Genomic DNA, 25,014 nt, shown 5'->3' with positions numbered 1-25,014 from the left:
TAACTCCACAGCCAACAGAGCAATTTTATCTTTACCGTTCCAATACTTTTGGAGGGCACTGTATGTGTATATATGTTTACTGAATTTAGCTTGCAGCCAAAGTTATTTAGGCATTCACACTTAACATAGTAATAGAGCAGAATTATGATCTCTGTAACTACAGTAATTGGGTAACACCACTTTTCAGCAATTATGTCCTGTCTCTTTAACACACAGGCCTGTTTAAAAACCTGTTGAATTCAGGTGTATATGGCCTTAAAAAGTTATTTAAATAGTAATAATATTCCACACTATTACTATTTTTACTGTATTTCTGATCAAACAAATTCAGCCTTGGTGAGCTTAACAGGCCTTTAAAAAAAACTGCATTTACACACGCACACACACACACACACACACACACATAGGCAGACACATGTTGTGAGTGTTTTAAAGGGGTCATATGATGCGATTTCAAGTTTTCCTTTCTCTTTAGAGTGTTACAAGCTGTTCGTGCATAGATAAGATCCCTAAAGTTACAGACTAAAGTCTCAAACTCAAAGAGATATTCTTTATAAAAGTTAAGACTAGTCCACACCCTCCTAAAACGGCTCATTTAAACACGCCCCCATATGTCTGCGTCACTGTGTAGGAAGATTTGTATAACACCTCCCAAATGTATACGCAAAGAAAGAGGGCGTGATTTTTATTAGCTGTAGTATGGTTGCTGCCGCCGGCGCCATGTCGTGGAGACGCTGTGTTTCGTTGTGAAAGCGAAAGTACTTTGTTTGGGATTTCAAAAGAGGACACAACTAGAAATCAGTGGTTAAGTTGTATTTACAGCACTGTTCCAGAACAGTTCAACCCAAATATTAGAGTGTGTGCAGTGCATTTTACGGAGGACTATTTCTTGAACCTGGAAGAGTAGCCTGCAATACTGGCTTGCACAAAGGCTGTTTCTATAAAGTGGGGCAATTCCAACTTTGCAAGGAAAGTCTGGCGCTTATGACTCAGCCTGTAAGTATGTTTTCATATTTAAAGAATTTGCTACTGATTATTCAAACGCGAGTTTTGAGCTGTGTAGAGTAGCGCTTATTTTTTGTCATTTCTCCGATCACAAATCCAGACATGATAATGTTTACGTGGCACAATGCAATGCGACGCATAAAAAGACAGCATAAGTCATTATAACCAGTAATTATGTCTCCACTGGATGCAACAAATGCCTTGATTATAATGGGTTTTATTGTTTTTGTGTCATCGCGCCAGGACACGGCATCACAATACGGTAAGGGGCGTAACATTTCCATCACACGCTTGAGGTATTTGGCTGGATAGCTGGCCAATCAGAGCACACCTCGCTTCTCAAACAATGAGCTTTGTAAAAATCGATTTTCAGAAAGGCGGAATATAGAGGAGCAACAATAATGTACAGTATGCGGAATGTTTTTTTTTATATACTTTAAACCACATAAACACATTGCATTACACCAAATACATAAAATAATGTTCTTTTTAGCAACATCATATGACCCCTTTAAATGTGATGGAAATCTACAAAATTTAGTTTAATTGCTTGAGTTGGCGGTTGTGCTAATTGCAGCAATTATGTACTGCTTTTTTAGAAACAGTAGGACAACGTGATGTGAATCCAGAAAATAAAAATAAAATCAAAGCGTGGGGGGGTGTGAGGTTCTTCAGATGTGAGGTCCTATTCAGAAGATGACATCATAAACATGAGGCTGCAATGGGAATCGGCATTAATTTGATGTCCTGCTGTTAAAAAAAGTATCTGCTTTATAAAAGGATGACAAATCCAGTTACAACATGAGAAAGTCTGAGTGCTCAAATGAGACAAAGAGGAGTCAACTCTGCATTTTTCTGCGGCGATTAAAGTAAGTTTTATTGATTAGATGCCACGGAAAGCTGCATCTAACCTTTCAATTATCGCAGTGGTGAGAGTGTGAGACAGACATCTCAAATGCACAACAGTCAAATATGGTGTGAGAGAAAACAAGCCGCTGTCAGGAGACGAGCTGGGATTGAGGTGTACGCAAGGAAAATGTTACATAGTAGGAAGTGTCAGCTTATAGGAAACATCATTTTGAAGTGTTCACTATACGTAGTTATGAGCACTGTGAACGGCTAGACAGGCAGTGTAACTTCAAATTAGTCTTGACATGACTGGGTGGTTCCACAGTTGCTCTGTTCCAAAACCTAGTTAGCTCCCTATGGAGGGATCATAGACACGCTGCTGACACAAAGGCTGTTATTAAAGGTAAAAATCCTAATTTAGACATACTAAGAGAGCAAGGCAACATCGCATTTAGAAGCCAATCCCAGAATGCACTGAAACATGCTTAGAGAAAAAAAATCAATACAAAATACATGATGGTGACAAGGCAAAAAATATAGATTATACATAAATTAGTTTTTTATTTAGTACTAAAATGACTCAATAAAGGTGCATGAATCAACACAATATTCATGAGTGTTGTTTGTTTTTGAATCACACTGTTAGCTTAGCAACATGCTAACCCCAAACTCAGTTGAGCTGTTTGTGTTGCGCACTAGGTTGCTGCCTTTGTAGAGCTTTCTAATTTTTGAGATTCCTTACAAAGCTCACTAGGTTTTGGAACAGAGCCAGTATGATGTAATGTTCTAAAGCAAAGGGTTAAAGGGATAGTTCACTCAAAAATGAAAATTCTGTCATTAATTACTCACCCTCCTATCATTCCCATCATTCATCTTCAGAACACAAATTAAGATATTTTTTATTAAATCTGAGAGCTCTCTGACCCTCCATGGATAGCAACGAACTACTACATTTAAGGCCCAGAAAGGCAGTAAGGACATCGATAAAACAGTCCATGTGACATCAGTTTTTCATATTTGCTTTCTTTGCGCACAAAAAGTATTCACGTAGCTTCATAACATTACAGTTGAACCACTGATATCACACTGATGGACTATTTCAGCGATGTCCTTACTACCTTTCTGGGCCTTGAACATGATTAGTTGCGTTGCTGTCTATGCAGGGTCAGAGAGCACACAGATTTAATCAAAAATATCTTAATTTGTGTTCAGAAGATGAACAAAGATCTTACAGGTTAGGAACGACATGAGGGTGAGTAATTAATGACAGAATTTTCACTTTTGGGTGAACTATTGTTAAGTGTGTTCTGATTGGTTGATCTCACGTAATTGTTTGCAATCACAGAAAATCTCAAAGCAAACAGCAGGACGATGATGGTGCTCACCGGTTCATGATATGGTTTTGTCTCTGTTGTTAAAGGAGGGTCAAACTTCACCTGACCGACTGCAAGAAAACAAAAACATTATTAAAGGAACAGTCTTTTTCTGTATTGCACAGAAATGTATTGGCACGTGGGTTTATAATGACATGAGGGTGAGTAAATTCTGACAAAATATTTATTTTTGGGCAAACTATCCTTTTATTTAAACAATCAGTAAGTTCACTGATATAACTGGTGTTTGAAGTCTGAACTTTAAGTCATCATTTCATGCTGGCATGTTCACTCAAAACCACACATTACTTTAAGTCAGCATACATGTCTGGTGGGTATGATACAGAATAAAAAATAAAAAAAAACATCCCCCAGCAGATACTGACAGACAAATCATAGGAGAGAATTTCTGGTATGCTCCTGCAGACAGATTTATTCACTGAAGAACTGAGGCTGAGAAATTCACTCAGCCATGCTCAGGAGAGCAGGAGCACCTGTCAGGTCTGCCCAGGGGAGAAATCCAACAAACACTCACAGTTAATCTCTGACAGAGTCTTCCCTTCCCGACTGGTACGGCTTGTTGAGCGAATCCGATGTGGAACAGACACTGGAGGCTAGGGAGACATAGAAACACACACAGAGAGCACAAATAAACATAAACCAGTAAATAAAGTCTAAAAGAACAGTTTATCTTTAAGTCATTTAGAGTGACTTAGAGATGACCAATCAAAGTGTTTTATTAAGGGTTAGGGTAATCCAATGTAGTGGTAGTTTGGTGAATTTCACATGAAATGTTTGAGCCTTATTTAAATAAAATAATTATTATATTTTTATTATTATATTTGGCCTGTTAATTTAAAGGACCATCACATTATTTTCATAATTTTTATGATAGTATTGTACACAATTTCTTTTTTAATTCACAATGATTTAAAAAAACAAAAACAATTATTAGAAGTGTATAACTGTCCATTGATACAATGTGACTGTGCAATAATGTTTTAATCAGCCTTAAAATATGCAAAATATAATTTCCTATTTTTCAGTATTGATTTTAGATTGAAAAATGACCAAGACATTTAGTATTTTCCCCCCCTTAATTTACACTTGAATCTGTGAATTTTGATTGAAAAATATATAAAATGTATTATATAACAGTGTTTCAAATCTAGAAATGTTGGGTACGTCTCATTTAGCATCATTTCAATGCATTATGCTGGTCATCGGGCCACACTGCACTCTAAATATCAGCCTTGGTTATTGGAAAACCCCTATCGGTCTATTAAGAAATCTTATTCGACATGTCGAGTTGAATGGTTAAAAAATTGAGATTGTAGCTGTGCTCAATCGATGGCTTGCATATTAGGGTGCCAATCTTAGATCAGAGGACCTGTTAAGATAAAAACACCCCGTCAGCAAAATCAGCACACATCAATACGTTTAAGACAAGAGCAGCTTAAATGCTTACACTTCAGATATCACTTAGTGCCATTGCCAGAGACTCAGTGGAGGGCAAACACTGGAGACTAAAAATACATGCCAGGCATCACTCTCTGATAACAACAGGGGTCATGATGCTGACCCTCTGAATCCCTAACTGTCTGACGCTGCTGTCCTGTCTCACTGCAGCCCAAGAGAAAATCATTACGTCTACTGGGCGTCTGACAGCTGGGTCCCTGATGACTATCCTGAAAAGTTTGCTGTCATTCATGAATCAGAGAACACCTTCCATCAGCAACACACACACACACACAAGCAAAGATGCACACGTGCCTATGGATATGGAAACACATGCATAAGCAGCAAACATAAATACACGCTGGCATTTGAATCCTGAACAGGTCCAGGAAACAAAATGTTCGCTGAAGGACATCCTTCACTTCAGTTTCACAGCGGCAGGGCTGAAGTAGATGTGATGAGGAGAGATAAGACAGAGGAACAGATGCACGACCTTCAGACAACAAGGACACAGCAGGGCTCTGAAATAGAAATAGACAGCATGCCAAACACTGCGCCCTTCTCTCAGCGGAGCCCTGTGAATATTCTATCACACCTCTTAGCACTTGAGCCACATAGTACAGTGACTAAAAGATATTATCTATGCTTTCCAAAAAAACATACACAGTATATACATCGCCAAAAAATCCAGAATGTTAATTTTACAAAAACAAAATTAAACTAATGGCTAAAAAAGCCAGTTAGGAACATGTTGGGTTATATATATATATATATATATATATATATATATATATATATATATATATATATATATATATGAAATAAATATTTATACAAATATTTTAATATTTATATATTATGATATATATATAGGCCTAAAATTTCAATTGTGAATTATTTATTTATTTGTTTGTTTGTAGTCTATGATTTAGGCTTTTTAAAAAGTAAAATGTAATACATTATACACTTTATAAAAAATTGCATTAATTAATTTATAATATTTAGGAGTTACATACGACCTTGACATAAGGTTTCACAAGAAAATCAAAAGAAAAAAATGAACATGCAAATTGAATTGAAAAATCTAAATGGTGTTAAAAACAAAACTAAACTTAATTTCGTTTAGCATTATTTATGGGTTAAATATGACCTTGACAGGTTTTCGTGAGATTCACCCCAGTACTGAACATTACTTGCATTCAGTGACGCAAAGAAATTTCTCTAAAAGCTCTTTGATGCTGATGTTCTGTTAAACCCTTGAAGCAAACCTCAGCACAAAGAGGCCAGACAAAAATCTGTTGTCAACAGATCCAAATCCGGCTTTTGAACTGAGCTTCCGTTTCCGAAACCAACCTCTTGAGGGATCAACACTTCGATCAAAATTCCGACAAGAATGCAAAACTTCCTAAAACATCCTTGGGCATACCTGCGTAACTCACACACACACACACACACACACACACACATTTTCACTCACAACTACTTGAGTAAACAAGAAAACACACGTCATGCACAAACATGTTTGTCTAGGTTATAAACACTTCTGAACAAAAATGATAAAGAAAAATAAATGAACACAACACTCATAACACCAGATCATCATGTAGTCATCAACACTAAATTAACACTTATCAATCAAAACATTTTCAGATGTTCACACACATGCACACCCCTGATACCTTTCTGCGAGCTGCAAAGCGAAGGACTCGCCGGGAGAGAGGAGAGACTGGTAAAAACAACCCTCTGTATTTAAACTTCAAGAGCCGGAGAGGGGAAAAAATGAATAAGAGAGGAAGTGAGAATGAATGGATGCTTGGGGAAATGGGTAGAACAGGGCGAGTTGAAATGAAGGAAAACTACGTCTTTAAAAAGGACTTAATTCTTGCTGGGGGACTGTGAAAGAGGCCAAATGATTTCACGAATCTTTAGCAGCAGAAGTAGCCTTGTAGCACAACCGGATGAGACGCTGACGTACGAACTTAACTTTAGAGACAATCGAAACGAATGACTGCCATTACAACAACTATAACAGGCTAATAATGAAGAAAACAAGCCACTGAAAAATATCACCTCGATAAAACGGTTGACATATTGAATATAGAAACTTGAGGGGCTCGTCAAACTGACGTCCCCACTCGTAGGATTTAGAGGCTAACGTGTCGGTTCTATCAGTTGGCGTTTTCTGGGCTCTGCTTGTGAATAATAGTCCCGAAGGGGCCATCATTCTTGAAATGATAGTGGTGATAACATTGAGAATCACACAGAGAGATATACTGTACCTCCGGCTCTGGGTCATCATCATCCAGGTCTGTGTAGGACAAGTGATCGGGGTTGTTTGCTTTATCCAGCAGCTCAATTGCCAAAATACGACTTATCGGCTGGGACACAAAGGGATGCTGGGGAGTAGACGGTTGAAATGGCAATGTTAGATTTTTTTGAAGGCATATTCCTTTTGTCAGTAAAGAGTCTTGATATATAATTCAGAAATATAATTTAAAAGTAAAATTATAAGTTATAAAATGAATACAATTAAAAATTTGACTTGAATAATAACTAATAATAATTCTAAATAAAACCTTATTTAAAAAATATATTTAATATTTTCATTCAAAACAATTACACAAAAATATTATATGAAAATAAATTTATAACTTTATAAAATATTATGTATGTGATATTAAAAAATATATAACTACAAAAAATAAATATAATAATAAATATATAAAAACAAATGTCAAATTTACAAGATACAAAAAAAGTCCCTCCTACCTGCAATAACTTGTCAGCTGGTGGCCGTTTCTTTGGATTTTTCGTCAAAGCCAGCTTCACAAAATTGTGGAAATTATTGGTCCTTCGGAGCACAGAGAAGTCTCTATAAATCTCGTGTGTAAAGAGCATTTCCACTGCGACGCTGTGCAGTTTGTTGGCTTTAAATGTAATTAACCTAATTTGATTCAACAGAGCTGCAAGGTAATGGAGAATAAGCTATTCGGTAGATGACCTGACCAGATTCTTAATCAGACAAGATAAGAGAATGTCAAGTCCAACCTTATTAAAATTTATAAAAGCAACCGTTTAGGGCAAATGAGAGTGCTTGGACCAAATTTCACTGGTGATTAATGAAATTAAGAAATCGGGCATTTAAAACACAAACTAACACTGAAATTCCTCTTGGTATCAAGGATTTTACACACCTAGGTAACCTAATAATTGCCTGAAAATGTAATTAGCACTTACCATTTAACTTTGTCTTTTAATTTGGGGGGTTGAAAGTTGCTTTTCGTCATCAGAAACAGAGCCCTGGAGAGACAAAAACGATTTGGCATGGTCACAAGCAAACAAAACAATTTGGCTTAGCAAGGAAATATGGTAAATTAAAACATTTTAACTCATTGAAATGTTGATATAGTTTCACTGTCAAGTGTACCATGATTGATACAGTAGCTATAAAGTAGGAAATCAAGAATGTCTTGTTCAGAACTAGGTTTAATTTGTCTCCCAAAGACTCACAACACTGGTGAACAAATGTGACCCTGGACCACAAAACCAGACTTAAGTCTCTGGGGTATATTTGTAGCAATAGCCAAAAACACATTAAATGGGTCAAAATTATAAATTTTTCTTTTATGCCAAAAATCATTAGGATATTAAGTAAAGATCATGTTTTGTCATATTTTGTCAATTCCTTACCGTAAATATATCAAAACTTCATTTTTGATTAGTAATATGCATTGCTAAGAACTTCATTTGGACAAATTTAAAGGTGATTTAGATTTTTATGGTCACAATATTTAGATTTTTATGGTCACAAATTACAAGTCATTGGTTGAGTCACACACACATTTATATACCGGTATATGTACTATGGTACTGTGTACAGTACTGTGGTAAAAATCTGTATCTACTGCCATCACTATACCAGTTTTTTTTATTTTTTTATAAGGAGCTAAAAATTCAGCCCTCTCTGGATTGGAACAGGTCCATAAAGCTGTTTAAACTCTCACCTCATTGGATGAAGGTCAAACATGGGAGGTTGCAGTTCGGCCAGTTCAATGGCGGTGATGCCCACAGCCCAGATGTCACACAGGTGATTGTATCCTCCTTTCCTCTCCACGGCGGCCACCTCTGGAGCCATCCTGTTAGTACGGGTAACAGACACATCATCACTCATTCATGAACATCTCCTACCTGATGGTTACGTAAGATGTGAAAAGGCATCTGAGGCCTTATAGAAAACTGTTGAATTATAAAAGATTAATTCTAAAGATTAAAAACACCACAACAGCTAAATCATTTTGGATAGTTAAGAAATAACTTGGGATTTTTTTATTTATATTCAACATCAGGATATGAGGTTAAAATTTCTATCACTTTATAATATAAAGAGCTTACAACTAGTAATTTTTTTATTTCATTTTTTAACATTTGAGAATTTTTAAATCTCTTTTGATTATTTAAATAGTCCTTAAGTGTGACAAATTAGTTTTTAAAAAGAAAACAAATACTCCAAAAGAAAGAGGTCACAGAAAATGCATTCATAATAATTATGATTATAAATAATGTATTGCATTTGTGGCAGAATAAAGCTGTATACCAATAAGGAGTCCCGATGAAGGATTTTCTTTTAGCCAGAGTTGCTGTGATCTGTGCAGATACACCAAAATCAGCTGCAGAGAAAAAGAAAGAAAAGACGTTTACTACAATCCCACAAATACCCCTCATTTGAGTTGTGTACAACTGATGCTACTGTGCGTCTAATTCGGTCTTATGAATTATGAAATTTGAGAGCTGTGTAATGCCACAGCAGATCAAATGTGACAACACGAGGTGGTACTCTCGGTCACCAACACAACACTTTTACACATTTTTAATGATTTGAGCTCATAACATTGTAAGTAACTTCATTTCTCTGTTTTAAACATTAATTAGAAAGGAAGGAAAGTCTGTTATTTTCTCACCTAACTTGACGTAACCATTGTCCGTCAATAAAATATTGGCACCCTATTTCAAATAGAAAAACAAATAAAATGACATTGTAAGGTAAGAGTAAAACAACTAATATAAGACATTATTAAATATATTACTGGTTGATTTGTGAGATAAAGTGTAAAAAATTAATTTTCCTTTCTATAAACTTGCTCTTTCAACACTTGCTTTCATCTCTGATCAGAGATGTGAAAGCAGCATCTGAGTCATACTAACTACATTTCCCTCTGGCCAGGTAACACATTTTCTCTTGCTTTACCAGTGATTTGGCTTTGGCTTCACCAAATCACAATTAGAAGGTACTAAGGGCTTTACTTTAAGGCTATTTTTGTATGATACTCAGATGAAATACATACATTTTAGATCTAATGTGTGCTTAGCTTTAATTCACTGCTCAAACTTTACTTTTATTTAAGCAAGAACACATTAAACTGATCAAAATTCTTTCAAATACATTACAAAATAGTTCATATTTAGAAGAGGAACTGTTTCAAATATGTATATGCTTCATCGAGCGTGTAATTTCTGCACCACTTGGGGCTATAAATAATTGCAAAATAATGACAGGAATCATTTCATTCTAGAAATAATGACTAATTGTTAATGGAATCACCAAGGAATATAAATCAGAAAAGCTGATGTGCGTAATTTCTGTGGCAAAAAAATTTAATAAAATAATGATTCAAAAAAAAGTAGGAGGAGGGTTTATGTGCTGTCACTCAGCTTTTTTTGGCATTTGAATACAATTAAACCAATCAACTCAAACACAAAATCTAGAATAAATCATGATACCTTTATGTCTCTGTGCATCTTTCCTTTGTTGTGTAGGTAATATAGACCCTGAAAGCAAAGACAAACACTAATTTTCATTCATAATCATCTTAAAAACACAATTACAAACTGCTTTTTAGAGAACGCAGAATATGAAATATGCGTCAACATGTCTACCATTAAAAATTCAAAAAGCAGCTTTCATGGTCACAGCAGATTGCTTTGGTTGTCAAAACAAAGTCCGGTAAAATGGCTTACCTGAAGGGTTTCTCTTGTTACATATGCTATCTGCGATTCTGTTAGTGGCCCAGTAACTGTGGAGACATATTTAGTGTGCATTAGCAGTAATATAATCTAAAAAAAAAAAAAATAATCTATGAAAATCTCATTCATATTAGATTATTAGCTAAAACAGCCTGAATGCAATTTTAAATGTCTAAACAATATAAAAGTGTGTACATTGAAAAATGAGGCATGAATAACTTCAGCACATTTGGCTTAAAGGGGTCATATGATGCGATTTCAAGTGTTCCTTTCTCTTTGGAGTGTTACAAGCTGTTCATGGACGACCGTTTCGTGAACCTGGGAGAGGAGGTAATTCTGACTTTACTATGACAATCTGGTGCTTCTGAATCAGCGACTATGTTTTGTTATTAGTTTAAGTATTTTCTATTGACTGTTTAAATGCGGAATTTTGTGCGTTGTGTGTGTGTGAGAGAGAGAACGCAGCGTCGTTTGTGTGTGTGTGTGTGTGTGTGTGTGTGAGAGAGGGAGAAACGGTCACACAATTGCGGCTTGAGTGCAAACACATATGAGCTTCATCACTTTGTCTGTCACGTGACTCTTCCCCTCTGAGGACCTACATTTCACTGCTGGTTATACCCTGTATAATTGTGTATGTGATAAATAAAATAAAATCTTGGGGCTTGAACTGATGGTAAAACTAAGGACATTATTTACTGTCTTTCTTTACTATAATTTTCAAAGCTGAAGCTGGCGATTATGGAAAGGGGTGTTACATTTCCGATGCAGCTTGCGGTGTTCGGCCAATCACAATGCACTGTGCCAGTTGGCCAATCAGAGCAGACTGCGCTTGTCGGAAGGAGGGGCTTTGTAGAAAACGAAGCGTTTGAGAGAGGCGGGGCATAGAGGACCTACAGTAATGTACAGTATTTTAAAAATAATGTTTCTTGAACAATATTCTGGAACACTCCACTTTTTTGATAATAGGCTCATTTTCCAACTGCCCAAGAGATAAACAGTTGAGTTCTACCATTTTCGAATCCATTCAGCCGATCTCCGGGTCTGACGGTAGCACTTTCAGCGTAGCTTAGCATAGATCATTGAATCAGATTAGACCATTAGCATCGTGCTCAAAAATGACCGAAGAGTTTCGATATTTTTACTATTTAAAACTTGACTCATCTGTAGTTACATCGTGTACGAAGACTGACGGAAAATGAAAAGTTGCGATTTTCTAGGCCGATATGGCTAGGAACTATACTCTCATTCCGGCTCAACTGTTTATCTGTTGGGGAGTTAGAAAATCAGCCTATTTTCAAAAAAAGTGGAGTGTTCCTTTAAGCCTAAACTTGTTTAAATCAAGAAGACACATGACACTGATCCTTCTCATGCCACATTGAAAAAAAACAAAAGTTTAACAAAAGCATCACTAATGGGTTTCCAGCAGACCAAGGATGAGATTATCAAGAACGCAAGGAACAATGTGACTGATTACACGTCCAACCTGAACCTGATAACTCTAAATGGACTACTGATGAAAATAACAGACTTGAAACTTTACTAAAGAAAATTCAAAAGGCGTCCGAGAATCTCATTTGTCTGTTCTCCAAAACAATGCAGTATGTTTGACGGTTCGGAGCCTCTGACACTTCAGCAGTGCAGTTAATCTACTTTAAGTCAACAGAGACATTTATTGCTGATTAAAATGTCACAGAAACAGGAAATGTGCTAATGGGAAGGAGTGAATAATGAATGGGCTGAATGAAGAGAAAGAATTAAAATTATGAAATGATGTCCACAACTCATTTTACATTTGAAATGTGATACAAAGAATAAGAGGGTGAGGTGATGTCATCTGAAAAGGAAAGTTGTTTCTGTGCAATTTTTAAATTGATGATAAAAAATATGGATATTAAAAGATTTTCTTTTCAATCGCAGAACCATTTTTTATTTCATGTTGAGTAAAAGATTTTAAGTGAATTACACTACCGTTCAAACGCTTGGGGTTTGTCATTTATTTGATTACAAATACAGTAAAACTCAAGACTTTTCTAGTTTGTTACATTTTGTCAAATTTTTTCAGGAATCTTTCTCAGGAGAAAAATAGTGAAGTGACATACGGCCAAGTATGGTGGTGACCCATACTCAGAATTCGTGCTCTGCATTTAACCCATCCAACGTGCACACACACAGCTGTGAACACACACACACCGTGAACACACACCCGGAGCAGTGGGCAGCCATTTATGCTGCGGCGCCCGGGGAGCAGTTGGGGGTTCGGTGCCTTGCTCAAGGGCACCTCAGTCGTGGTATTGAGGGTGGAGAGAGCGCTGGACATTCACTCCCCCCACCTACAATCCCTGTCGGCCCGAGACTCGAACCCGTAACCTTTGGATTACGAGTCCGACTCTCTAACCATTAGGCCACAACTTCCCCGCTATTTAAAATGAATAGCTTTCATTTTAAATAGAAATCTTTATAACTGCCTTTACTGTGGCTTTTGATTAATTTAGTGCATCCTTGTTTAATAAAAGTATTAATTTCTTCAAAACAAAAACAAAAACTTTGAGCAATAAACAATCCATTCTAATAAAAATACCTATTAGTCATATGCAAAGAATGGATTTAAGACAATTTTTTATAATGTTTTCTTTATTTATATCCACACAGGTGTTGCAGCTTTCATCCACATTACATGTCTCTGTTGTACCTCACAATCCTTCTTCTTGATCATTTATTTGTTCAGAGAGTTATTTAAAGACGTTTGACCAAGCAGAATCTGATTCGTGTCTCTTTTGTGTCTTTCTTTATCTGTTGTGTGTGGGAGGACTGGAGTCGGTCGGCCTCGGCTCTAATCAGGCCTTTGACCCTGTAGCTGAGTGCAGCCATGGCAGCAGGGGGTTGATAACGTGGGATGTGGGTCTGGGCACTAATCTAACACGTTAACACCATAACACTATCTACCACGCCAACATGTGCAGAGGCTCAGAGTGAACCGCAGAACTGCCGACAGCTGCAGTGAAAATGAGCTCTAATGATCTGACAGGGCTACTCTACTGAGTTCTGCTAAATTTATCTCCTGGGAACATACAGAGGGACGCTTTCCAATAATGTAAGAAAAGATTTGTATATTTAGGCCATCTGTCAAGAATCAAATTGTTAATTGGAAGAGAGGAAAGTCTATTTATGTAAAAACTGTCATGGGAAATGAGAAGAACTTTCAAAGCATTGTACCTACACTGTTTACTAGGGCTGGGTATCGAGTTCGATACTTTTTAGGCACCGACCGAATTGCCTCGATACCACCGAGTATCGTCGTTCGGTCTTGAACGTCTTGTCGTTCGGTACCAAATTTCGATACCTAAGGGGTTAATCTCATCACCGTCAGTGAGCCAATAATCCTGCAGCACTAGGTGTGTTTGACTAGAAGCGGCGCGGCGCTGATAGATCAGTGTTTGACCTCCGCGAGAGCGTTTCGAAAGCGCACGGAGCAGTCTGCTCTCTATATCGTTTGTTTACTACACACAGACTGAAGCTGGCGTGACGCTCGCGGTGATTTCAGCGTCTGCCGCCTAACTAAATGAGGACATAAACACATGAACAACATCTCCAGAACTGCTGTGAGAGTCAATTAATGAGCATTTTACCGTTTGATTCGAGTAAAACTTGCGTCATATCATATACACACAGAACTGTAAAGGTATTCCAGGCAACCCGTCAAAATAAAAGTTCGGTTTAAATTGGAAGACTGCGGCAGAAATATATTAATATTGTTCAGCAGACAGTACATACTGCTACTACTAGGCTACTATTAAAATTATTAAAACTTTATTATTATTTTTTTTAGTAATGATCACACAACAGTTATTAATTTTTTTCATTTTAATAGTAAACCCCCTTTGTTTGCCAAAATAAATAAACTTTGATTTTCAATAATTTAAAGAAATTAAATTAATGTTTTATGTCTTCATTTGAAAACCAGATACAGAACACAGAATTTCTGAGGAAAAATAAAACATTTCATTAGGCTATTTTAAGAATACATTTAAATAAACTAAGTTGTTTTTATGCATTCAAATAATTAGACATACTACACCAGAATTTAATAACAATAAAACATATGGTGAAAGAAAATAAAACACCCACTTATGAAAGTGGATGAAGATTTTAAATTTCTTGAAGTCTTTAACAACCTAGAAATGATGTTGTTTTAAAATGAACACGCACTAATGTAAACGTAGCCTAACAGATGTGTAAACTGAAAACAATTTGAACTTTATTAAAATTATTTATTTATTGTGTTGGATATATTTTGTTCCTTTGTGCAGTGGCTCAGGAGATGAGGCTTTGAGTCTGTATAAATATCAACATAAAAAAATAGTTTTTTGAGTTAATGTAATCTTATTAAAACTGATTTCATAAAACTGGTATCGAAAAAAGTATCGTTCAGGAACCGGTATCGAACTCAAGGTATCGGTATCGAAACTTTTTGAACGATACCCAGCCCTACTGTTTATGCTAGGACTTTTAGAGGAATGTTTGACCCAAAAATGAAAATGATGTGATTATTTCCTCACTGTCATTACATTTCAGACTCTCTTTCTTATATGAAACACAAGGAGACATTCTGAACAATGTACAGTTTGTTCTTTGACTCCAACCGTCATGTGGATCACATTTAGATGCTCAAAAGCCTCATGGAAAAAGACATTTGACTACTAAAATTCTTCTAAATTAATTATGTTGTGTTTTACAAAAGATATAAACTCATATGGTTTTGAAAAACATGGGGATGAATAAATGATGACAATTTTCATTTCTGGGTGAACTATTCCTTTAAATAATGAATGGAAAGGAGATACTGACCACTGAGTGAGTTGATTGTTTACCTTTATATGGTGTATCTTACCGTGATATATGTCTTGCAGTGAACCTCCCCCACAGTATTCCATAGATATCCATAATTTATCCCTCCTGAAAAGCCAGAGAAAGAAAAACACCAACAAATTATATTTCAATCGATGTGTCTCGAAATAGTCCCCTGGCAGCTCCATAGGGAGAGTGAAAGAATGCACACTTTTCTGGGTCATGACACAGCAAGCAGGAGACCGAGTCATAAGTCACAAGCAACCTACTTTTATCAAAAACACCCTTCTCCATTTCTCTAAGGTGCCTTGCACTAATGTCTAGACTAATATTTAAGAGATATACTGCTGACCAGAGACAAACCACACTTGAGTTGCCTATAGCTATAAGGAAGAGCAAAACAATATTCTTTCAAATTAGAGAATTCAAGTGAAGTTTTAGGTGCTAACTTTAAAACAAATAAAAATAGGCTATATATATATATATATATATATATATACATTGCTGCTGATTCCAACAGAAAATCATTGTAACAATGTGACATTGTACTAGGATAAATGTTCAAATGTACTATTTAACAGCCATGGAATAACCAGGAGATCTTAACATTAGGTTCTCCATGTCTATTAGAGACTACTGTAATAAAATCTTATAAATTGTTTAGAGGAAAAATACACCTACAGGAATAATGTCACATATGCATAAGACAGTGTTCACCAAGAAATAACCTTCTTCCAGAATGTCTTGCCCCACAGACCTCCATTGTTTGTGCATCAACATAAACACATTTTAAGTTGTTCTACAAACTGAGGGATGTGTTCAAATGATCTATCTCTGTAGCTTAACTTTCTACTGTAGGTAGAAAATTGTCGATCCATGGTGGGCGATGATGGTGTCATGTACCACAAAACTTTAAGAAAACCCTACTTGTCTTCCCCATGATCAAATGAGATCTACACGCTTGTTTGATTCCTGAATTTTAGATTATCTAGTTAGGTCTAAGTCTGGCCACGAGGCACAGGTTGTACAATTAGCAGAAACAGAGGTGCTGCAGTCACAGTGGCTATTCCTGCAGTGCAGCTGAGAGACCCAACCAACAGAGCGCAGTGTCAACTCAACAGCCTTAGACACGAATAGGAACTGACAGAGCAGGAGGAGAGAGAGAGTGAAGAAAGGGGGTAAGTGAAGGAGAGAGCGGAGAACAGTAAAAGTGTGGTCAGGAAAGTGATCATTACTATACCTTAAGTAACTACCGAAGTAGGCCACAATGTTAGAGTGCTTGCAGTCTTTCATCATGATTATTTCCTGCTGAACCACTGCGAAGTCCTCGCCTGTCGAGGGAACACACAGAGAAATGGGGACAAGGTGAGTGTGTAAACAAGAGAAATTACCAGCAACAATCCAAAAATCATTTTAGACAGAGTGAAATATTTCAAGCCTTTATTTCTTGAAATTTTGATGATTATGGCTTACAGATAATGAAAACCTAACGAATGTAACGAATCTAATATATATAAAAGTTTCACTTTTTGAAATAAGTTACAAGAAAAAATGTACTTTTTCACAATATTCAAATTTTTTTAGATGTACCTGTATGTGTATATATATATATTTAGTGCTGTCAAACAATTAATCGCATCCATTATACATTTTTTTGTTTACATAATATATGTGTGTGCATTGTGTATATTTATTTTGTATATGTAAACACACACATACAGCATATATTTTGAAAAAATGTACATGTATTTACATGTATTTATATTCATATAATTTACATCATATATAAATATATTTAATATATAAACGTAAAATTTTTCTTAAATGTATACATGCATGTGTGTGTATTTATATAAACATAATAAATATACACAGTACACACACATATATTATGTAAACAAAAACTTTTATTTTGTATGCGATTAATCACAATTAATCGTTTGACAGCACTAATTTATTTATTTATTATTTAAATAAAAATCTATATTTTTTTAAATAATAAAAACGAAACAAAATTAAATATAAAAATTTAATTAATGCAAATTGAAATTATATTCTTCAGTGAAAATTACTAAAACAATTCTGAGGGAAAATGAATGAAAATTACATTAAATTGAAAAATAAAATATAATTATATTTAAATGATTAATTTAAATACAAAGTTACATTACATTAATTTAAATACAAAAGCAAATAAGTAATTCTGCCAGGTTGCCAGGACATAGGTATTTATATGCGGTTACTGTTCTGGCTGGTTGTGGGTTAGCACAAATTAAGAGCCCACTAACAATCACTGTGTTTTTTTCTGTGGGATTTTCCTCTTGTAGAGAGTTTAAGGCTCTTTAAGGCATAAAAATCATACCTCACCTCAAGAATGCAGTGTAACGCACTAGAACCATGCACTTCAAATGCATTGACCAAGTATGTGTGTTTGGATGAAGTACATTTCTACCCAAAGTTGTTAGAGATTTGCAATAGTAATAGTGAAGCAACACCTCTAATAAGGCAGTTCCTAATGAAAATTGATAGCAAATCCTTGTGAAAGCTACATTTTGAAGCACTGCATGCTTGTTTAATCATGCATAAGATGATAGGGGAGGGTCAGATGCTTATATGTATAGTGCCTATACAGCACTGAGCTCTCTTTAGCATTCAGAACGCATCAGACCCTTAATGCATTACTGTGGTTTTCCCCCTGACTGCTGATGGAGATTCAAGCCCCTCATATAAACTTTATTTCTCTCTTAAACCAGTAACGCTCTTGGAAGATCATTTGAAAGCCAAGAGGAAGAGTAAGAACCTTCTTCCATCAGTGAGACATATTTGTTGTTGTAAAAGAAAAAGTAGGAAATGGAAAAACAAAAAGGGGAAAGAAAAAATGAACAGAGACTGGATATTTGACATGCTTGTAACTTATTGGAAGTGATGTGATCTCAGCTGATGGGTGACACGAGAAGGCAATCACCCATAATGCTAGTGTGGGGGCTTCTGGCCCGACTTCATCTGAGCTGACCTTGATCTCTGGCTTTGCTGTATAAATGTGTGTGTGTGTGTGTGTGTTTGAGCAGAGACGGAGACGAGTAGGAAGGGAGAGGGACAGACAGATTATGAGAGATAGAAGAGAAAGCAGGAGAGAACAAAGTCACTTTGTTGTGACTGCTTGCTTAATGATGGAAGCTGCAGGCTCATTAAAAGTTTTTTTTTAACAGTTTCTCCTTGTTCTCTCCCACTGACACTAGCAACACACTCCTCCTTTTACTCCCACATAGTGGGGCAGAGATAAATATTTTAACTTGCGTAATTCACCATTAAATTGAACAGCCCAAGCTGGGTGCAGGCATCAATGATCGCGTTTACAAGATGAAAGGTCACTTATTAGTGCATTTACCCTTACAAAACAGAACAAAGTAGAACATTTTGGAAGCTAGCATGAATTTCTGCAACACCATGATCTCATCAAACAGAATTGCAAAAAATAATGACTTGTCTTTTTGCAAAATTGGTAAAGTTTCAAATATGACATTTCAATTAATTTTAATTTAAAATAGTTAATATACTGTATATTTTAATAGACATATAAAAAATATTTTTATTATTTTTGTTTTGTCCTAACCAGTTATAAAATGTAACAAGTGACAAAATAATAAAATGAAATAAAATAAACTGCAATAATCAAATATGCAATAATATTTTAGCAACACCCCAAGCATCCATGAACTCTGAAATTATACATTAATTGATTCTGATGCCAAGACATTTGAGCAAAGTGTGATTGTCTATTTCAATGCCATGTTCAACTACATTTAAAATGATTAATTAACATGGTACTGTGTATAAAATGCAATGAAAAAAAAAAAAAAAATTGCAATGCAATAAAATACAAAACCGTGAGGTCAGCTTGTTTAAATTCAGGACCAATTCCAAAGAAGGTTTTCTTTCCAAACCCACGGACTGAAGGAAGGATAAGCTTTGAGAAGTTCTGCATAATGTCCTTTGAGTGTAGGTCTGTGCAAAAGACATTTGCTCCCTGCGGAAAGTGTGAAGTTGCAGCAGTGGGGTCAAGTGACACGCACTTCCTGCCGGGCAAGTGATCCAGAGAGCGCTCCGCAGAGGCAGTGACATTTCCCTGCACATATGGGGCAGATAGCTGTGAGAGACAGCGGGAGGTACTGCCTCTTACCTCCTTCAGGGGAAACGGAAGCAGCTAGCCTACTATTCACAGTGTAGGGTGCAGCAATTCATATCTCTGAGTAGGACACATGCTAATTGAAGCAAACTTCTTAGTCAGGGTCTGATGGGCAGAACAGCCAGCTTCAAGGCAAGGAATATTGTTAGCATATATATGCAGCATGTGATGTGATGCGTGTTATATATTTAGGCCTAAGTGTTCTTATGAGTGGCGAGATGGGGGACAGTGTCCATTGATTTGACAATTAACCACACTAAAAAAATGAAAATAAATTTTTTTTGGCTGCCTTTCTATGTGAAGAAGCGCTTAAGACCATCTAGGGGTCTGGTAAATTTCCCAAGCAAATTCCATTACTGTACATGGACACAAGCAGGCAAGGCGACAGATAAACAGATCCTGAAGAAAATGAACAGTGATAGTACGATTTTTCTCGAATGACAAACACAAAGGAAAGTGTAGGCTTGTTTTCTACTAAATTAAAACTAATTAGACAATAAACAGACTCCAAACGCACAGTAACAACATCGCAAGCATCCATGAGCTCTGACATTATGCAGTTAATTCTGATCAAAAGACATCTGAGCAATGTGTGACTGTCTAAATTCAACAAGTTCAAGATTACCCACATGGTATTAAAGACAGATAAAATAGACCATAATAACTACAATGAAATGGCTTGATAAGCACAGTTATACAATGCTTTCCATTGCTAGTCAAGGCATGGTATTCTGGGAGGCTTTATCATAATTAAAAGAATTTGAATGGACTAAAATGTGGACAATATATTATAATTTCGCAAGATGGAAAATACTATTTTCAGATGGTAATTTTACAGTAAGGTTGACATTAGTTAATGCATTAAGTATCATGAAATAAAAATGAATAATTTATTAATCTTGGTAATGTTATCGCCCACATATACTAATACATTAGCATTTAAAGTTCTATAAACAAACACGAATTAACAATAAACAACAGTATTTAGAAATGTTTTTAATCAGACCCAACAAAAGGACATAAAAAACGATTGAGTTGATTTCTGGTTAGATTTTCAAACATTAACGTCAGAAAGCTGACTGAAAAATGACTTGAGTCTTTATTTCTATAACATATATCGAACAACAAATTGTAACAACTTTTGCTTCTTAACTTAAATAACACAACCGTAAAAAATATTGTATTCAGGCATTGTCAAGTCAATGTGTGATATAGAATAAGGTTCAATAAACCTCTACTGTACAACAGGGTAACCTTCAACTGTTCTAGCTTTTATTTACAAACTACTGTGAATCAGAATTTTGACTACAAACAATTATATGGTGCAATGAACACCGTCATGGTTTTGCTCAAAGGAAGCACAAATCTGAATAATAACACACAATTCTGAATAAATTTCATTAAAGCATGTCATCGCACAAAGAAATGGGACAAGTTTGCGCTCTTGGGCATGCTTGTAGGTGTTGGATAGCAAGAGAGACTGTCAGGGAGAGGTGTCCAACTGTCACTCCACTAGACATGCGTATCAGTGTGCTTATATGTGTGCAGGGCTAACAGCGCCGCTGACGTGACAGAATGTGTTGTAAGTATTAAAGTGCGAAAGTATGTGCACGGATTAAATACGCTTGATTGGTATGAGGGTTATATTTACTTAGGTCTGATGTCCCATCACCCATTTAACAGGGATCCTGTCCCCATTAGCACTCATGTCCCAAACGGGTGTTTTCAGTCCCACTTTGCTACAAATTTTGAATCCTTATTAAAACATGGCCATATCCGATGTCGAATGTTATATGAAGATGAAAGAGATCATATTGCTTTTCAATAGCTTGACAATTTTGACTGTTCTACCGAAATAAAACACACACACACACACACACACACACACAAAAATCAACATATATATATAATACATTTTTAATCGCTCAAAAGTTGGGGGTTGTAAGATTTTTTTAATGTACCTGTTTTTGAAAAGTTTCTTATGCTCAACAAGGCTGCATTTATTTGATTAAAAATACAGTACAAACTGGGCAACACTTTATTTCGATAGTCCACTTTAGACATTCTACTAACAGTAAGTAACTTTGCAAACTACATGTTAACTAGCAGTCATTAGAGTATTAGTAGACTGTCTGATTAATATCTTTAACACTTTATTTTGATGGGTCCACAACATACAACATACAGACTCTGAGAGTTAGTAGACATGTAGTTGTACATTAATGAGAATTAGTAGACATGTAGTTACAAAGTTACTTATAGTTAGAATGTCTAAATCGGACTATCACAATAAAGTGTAACCAAAAATTGTAACACTGAAATATTATTACAATTTGAAATAACAGCTTTCTATTTTGTTGTATTTTAATATGTTGTTTGTACCTGTGACAGCAAAGCTGAATTTTCAGCAGTGATGATCCATCAGAAATTATTCAAATAGGCTGATTTTGTGCTCAAGAAACATTTCTTCTTATTATCAATGTTGAAAACAGTTGTGCTGCTTATTTGTGTAAAACCCATGATACATGTTTTTCAGGATTTTCCAGAATAATATTTATAGAATTAAATATTTTTGTCTTGGCTGTCACTTTTGATCAATTTAACGCATCATTGCCAAACAAAAATATGCATTTCTCTCAGGAAAAAAAATGAAACAAAAAAATCTTACTGACAACTTTTGAATGGTAGTGTATATCAGGACAACCTGTTAATGTTAGAGCCATCCACATTTCTGGGTTACTGATTTACTGAAAATCAGGTAAAAGTAGATATAAAGAGTTTAACTCATATCTGAAAGTATGAAAAAATGTGAATATCCCAAAATGCCAAACAGTTTAGAACAAAAAAAAAAAAAAACTTTTACTAAAGTCTAAGAACGGCACTGACTGTCCATAAAGACTTTATTCACATTTTGGAGCATCATTTTGTTTTGTAGGTCTGTAAATCGAATCCATGTTTTCCCAAAGTAAGACTTTGGAACCACTTTTCCCTAATATTGCGCATACATCAGCAGTATATTTTTCTAAAGCTCTTTGTTGACACCGACAGTGAACCAGCTGCACCTGCCGTGATGCAAGTCTCAATACTGCGTGCACACACACACACAATATCCAACACATGCATTAAACACACACGCATCTGACTCTGAAGGGACCCTGAGCTCTGGCACTCTCCCCTCCCATTACAGCGAGTGACATTTCTGAGGGCAGCCGACCTCCGAGCCCATGCCTTTTAAATGAATGCCCTGCACGCCTGCAGTGCCTCAGTGCTCCCAACCGGCTAATACCAGATCCACCTCCACTCCTGCACCTCCTCTTCCCTTTACATGCCTTACGGGAATCAGAGCCAACAAAGACACAGCATGTAAACGAACACACACCTGATGTCACTCCGAATAGTGGCAGAACATTGTCCTGTCTTTTCAATATCAAGTTGGAAGACGAATGATGATGAGTGTCTACTGAATATATTTGAGACACATCTATTAAACTGGAAATGCATTTATAATTCCCAAACATGCTGTCTAGATAGGTAGCTCACTAGATTTCGAGACACAGTCATGCAAAGGACATTTTTGCTTGGCGGGCAATAAAATGGGAAAAAGTCCTATAGACTCGCTTAGAAATAGGGACCTGAATCACTAGTACTATATGGCACAATAAAACCCCTCTTTTTGTGTAGGATAGCAGAACAATAGGCATGTGATTGCATCTTTAACGGACCATATCCCATCGCTGTTCAAACTGCCCTGTCAATCATCTTATCACCGTTAACATCCACCATATTTCATATGACAGAAATTAAGTAGCATGTTGATCTGCCAGTCACAGATCTTTCATGCAGAGTCATGTCTGTCTGTCAGTTACTTTTTTTTTTTGAAGAATTGAATACTTTCATTAAGCAAGGGCAGATTAAACTGCTGAGATTAAAAATGACAGTAAGGGCATTTACAATGATACAAAATAAATACATTTCATATAAATGATGATCTTTCTGTTCATCAAAGAATATTTAAATAACAAAGTATCACAGCTCACACAGAAATGTAATAATAAATGTTTCTTGAACAGCAAATAAGCATATTACAATGACGTCTGAAGGATCATGTGACACTGAAGACTGGAGTAGGCCTAATTCCCAGCAAAAAAAAAAAAGTTATATATTTAAAATACATTTATTTCATACTAAGTATAGTTGAAAAATTAAATGTAAAGTGTAATGCAATACTAAAGTTCCAAAAGTATCAAAAATATATATTTTTTAAATTTTGCATCGCGTGTGACGTTTGGAGCATGCAGGCTCTTCGTCAGATACGAAGTATAGTTCAACTCACATATTTAACATATTTACTGACATATTGCTCAAGACAGATATAAAAATTATAATTCAACTTTATTTGGAGTACTACTTGTGAAATATATGGATTTCTTAATATTAAGCTTAAAATATGTTTTAATGTTACTGTTGAAGTGGACTGTATGATCTTTGAATAATATCGGCCTTTAAAAGAAAGATTTTTAAATTGCACCTAAAGTATAGGCTACTTGCAATAGTTCTGTAACGTAATAAAAAGTAATATTAATATGTAATTTAAAGAAATAGTTTAATTTAGCTCAAAGGGAATCATTTATGATTTTATAGGGATTTGAACAGAATCACTGTTACGGCGATTCACTAAACTCTGTACTGGATATTAAAATACAAAATATAGTGAAAACACTATTAAATAGCACAGTAACGAAATCGGCAGATTAAGACATTAACTTGTGAGCACAAAACACAAGATAATTCTCTTTTCAATATTAACAAGATTTTATTTATATAAACCTAAGACATAAACTAATCTAACACATGAACACAAGCATTCACACGTTGCAGGAAGAGAGAAAGTGAGGAAAGGATGAGTTTAAGAGATTGAAAATGTGAAATCCTAAGTTTATAGCAATATGTTCAATTGCATAGACCTGAACAACCATCAATCACTTATTTAACCCTCGCTTTGAGTTTCTCAATGAGACTAAAATTTATATTAACTGCACCTGATTCAGTTAGAATCTGGAGGTGTACTTGCTTGCTTTGCCTGTGTAACGGGGTTGTGTCGTCGTTGCAGACAAGGAGTTCCCCGAAGTGTCTGATTGGTTGAGAGTTCAGTAGTCTTTGAAGTGAGGTCTTAGGAGTTGGCTGAGGATGCGGAGTTGGTCTGGTTGAAGTTTGAAGCGAGTGCAGTTGGATCTGGACTTTGTAGCAAACTTACATTAGAACACGAAACTCCACGGA

At 35.8% G+C, this 25,014-nt stretch overlaps 1 protein-coding gene across 2 annotated transcripts in view; it reads right to left on the bottom strand.

Moving 5' to 3' along the window:
* Positions 1-25,014, bottom strand: part of LOC306857057 (mitogen-activated protein kinase kinase kinase kinase 3-like) — a 70,509-nt gene that overhangs the window by 22,971 nt on the left and 22,524 nt on the right. For both annotated transcript variants that reach the window (XM_079396720.1, XM_079396721.1), the window contains exons 3-14: positions 16,792-16,882; positions 15,595-15,659; positions 10,701-10,756; positions 10,464-10,511; positions 9,644-9,686; positions 9,280-9,352; positions 8,690-8,821; positions 7,923-7,985; positions 7,455-7,536; positions 6,965-7,081; positions 3,763-3,841; positions 3,240-3,298 (exon numbers count right to left, since the gene is read on the bottom strand). In XM_079396720.1, the coding sequence (XP_079252846.1) occupies positions 3,240-3,298; positions 3,763-3,841; positions 6,965-7,081; positions 7,455-7,536; positions 7,923-7,985; positions 8,690-8,821; positions 9,280-9,352; positions 9,644-9,686; positions 10,464-10,511; positions 10,701-10,756; positions 15,595-15,659; positions 16,792-16,882 (908 nt within the window). The remainder of the gene's footprint in view (positions 1-3,239; positions 3,299-3,762; positions 3,842-6,964; positions 7,082-7,454; positions 7,537-7,922; positions 7,986-8,689; positions 8,822-9,279; positions 9,353-9,643; positions 9,687-10,463; positions 10,512-10,700; positions 10,757-15,594; positions 15,660-16,791; positions 16,883-25,014) is intronic.

The sequence above is a fragment of the Barbus barbus genome (assembly GCF_936440315.1).
Source record: "Barbus barbus genome assembly, chromosome: 37".
NCBI lineage: Eukaryota > Metazoa > Chordata > Actinopteri > Cypriniformes > Cyprinidae > Barbus > Barbus barbus.
Note: the sequence above shows the minus strand (reverse complement) of the source record. Positions and strands in the feature narration are given on the sequence as shown.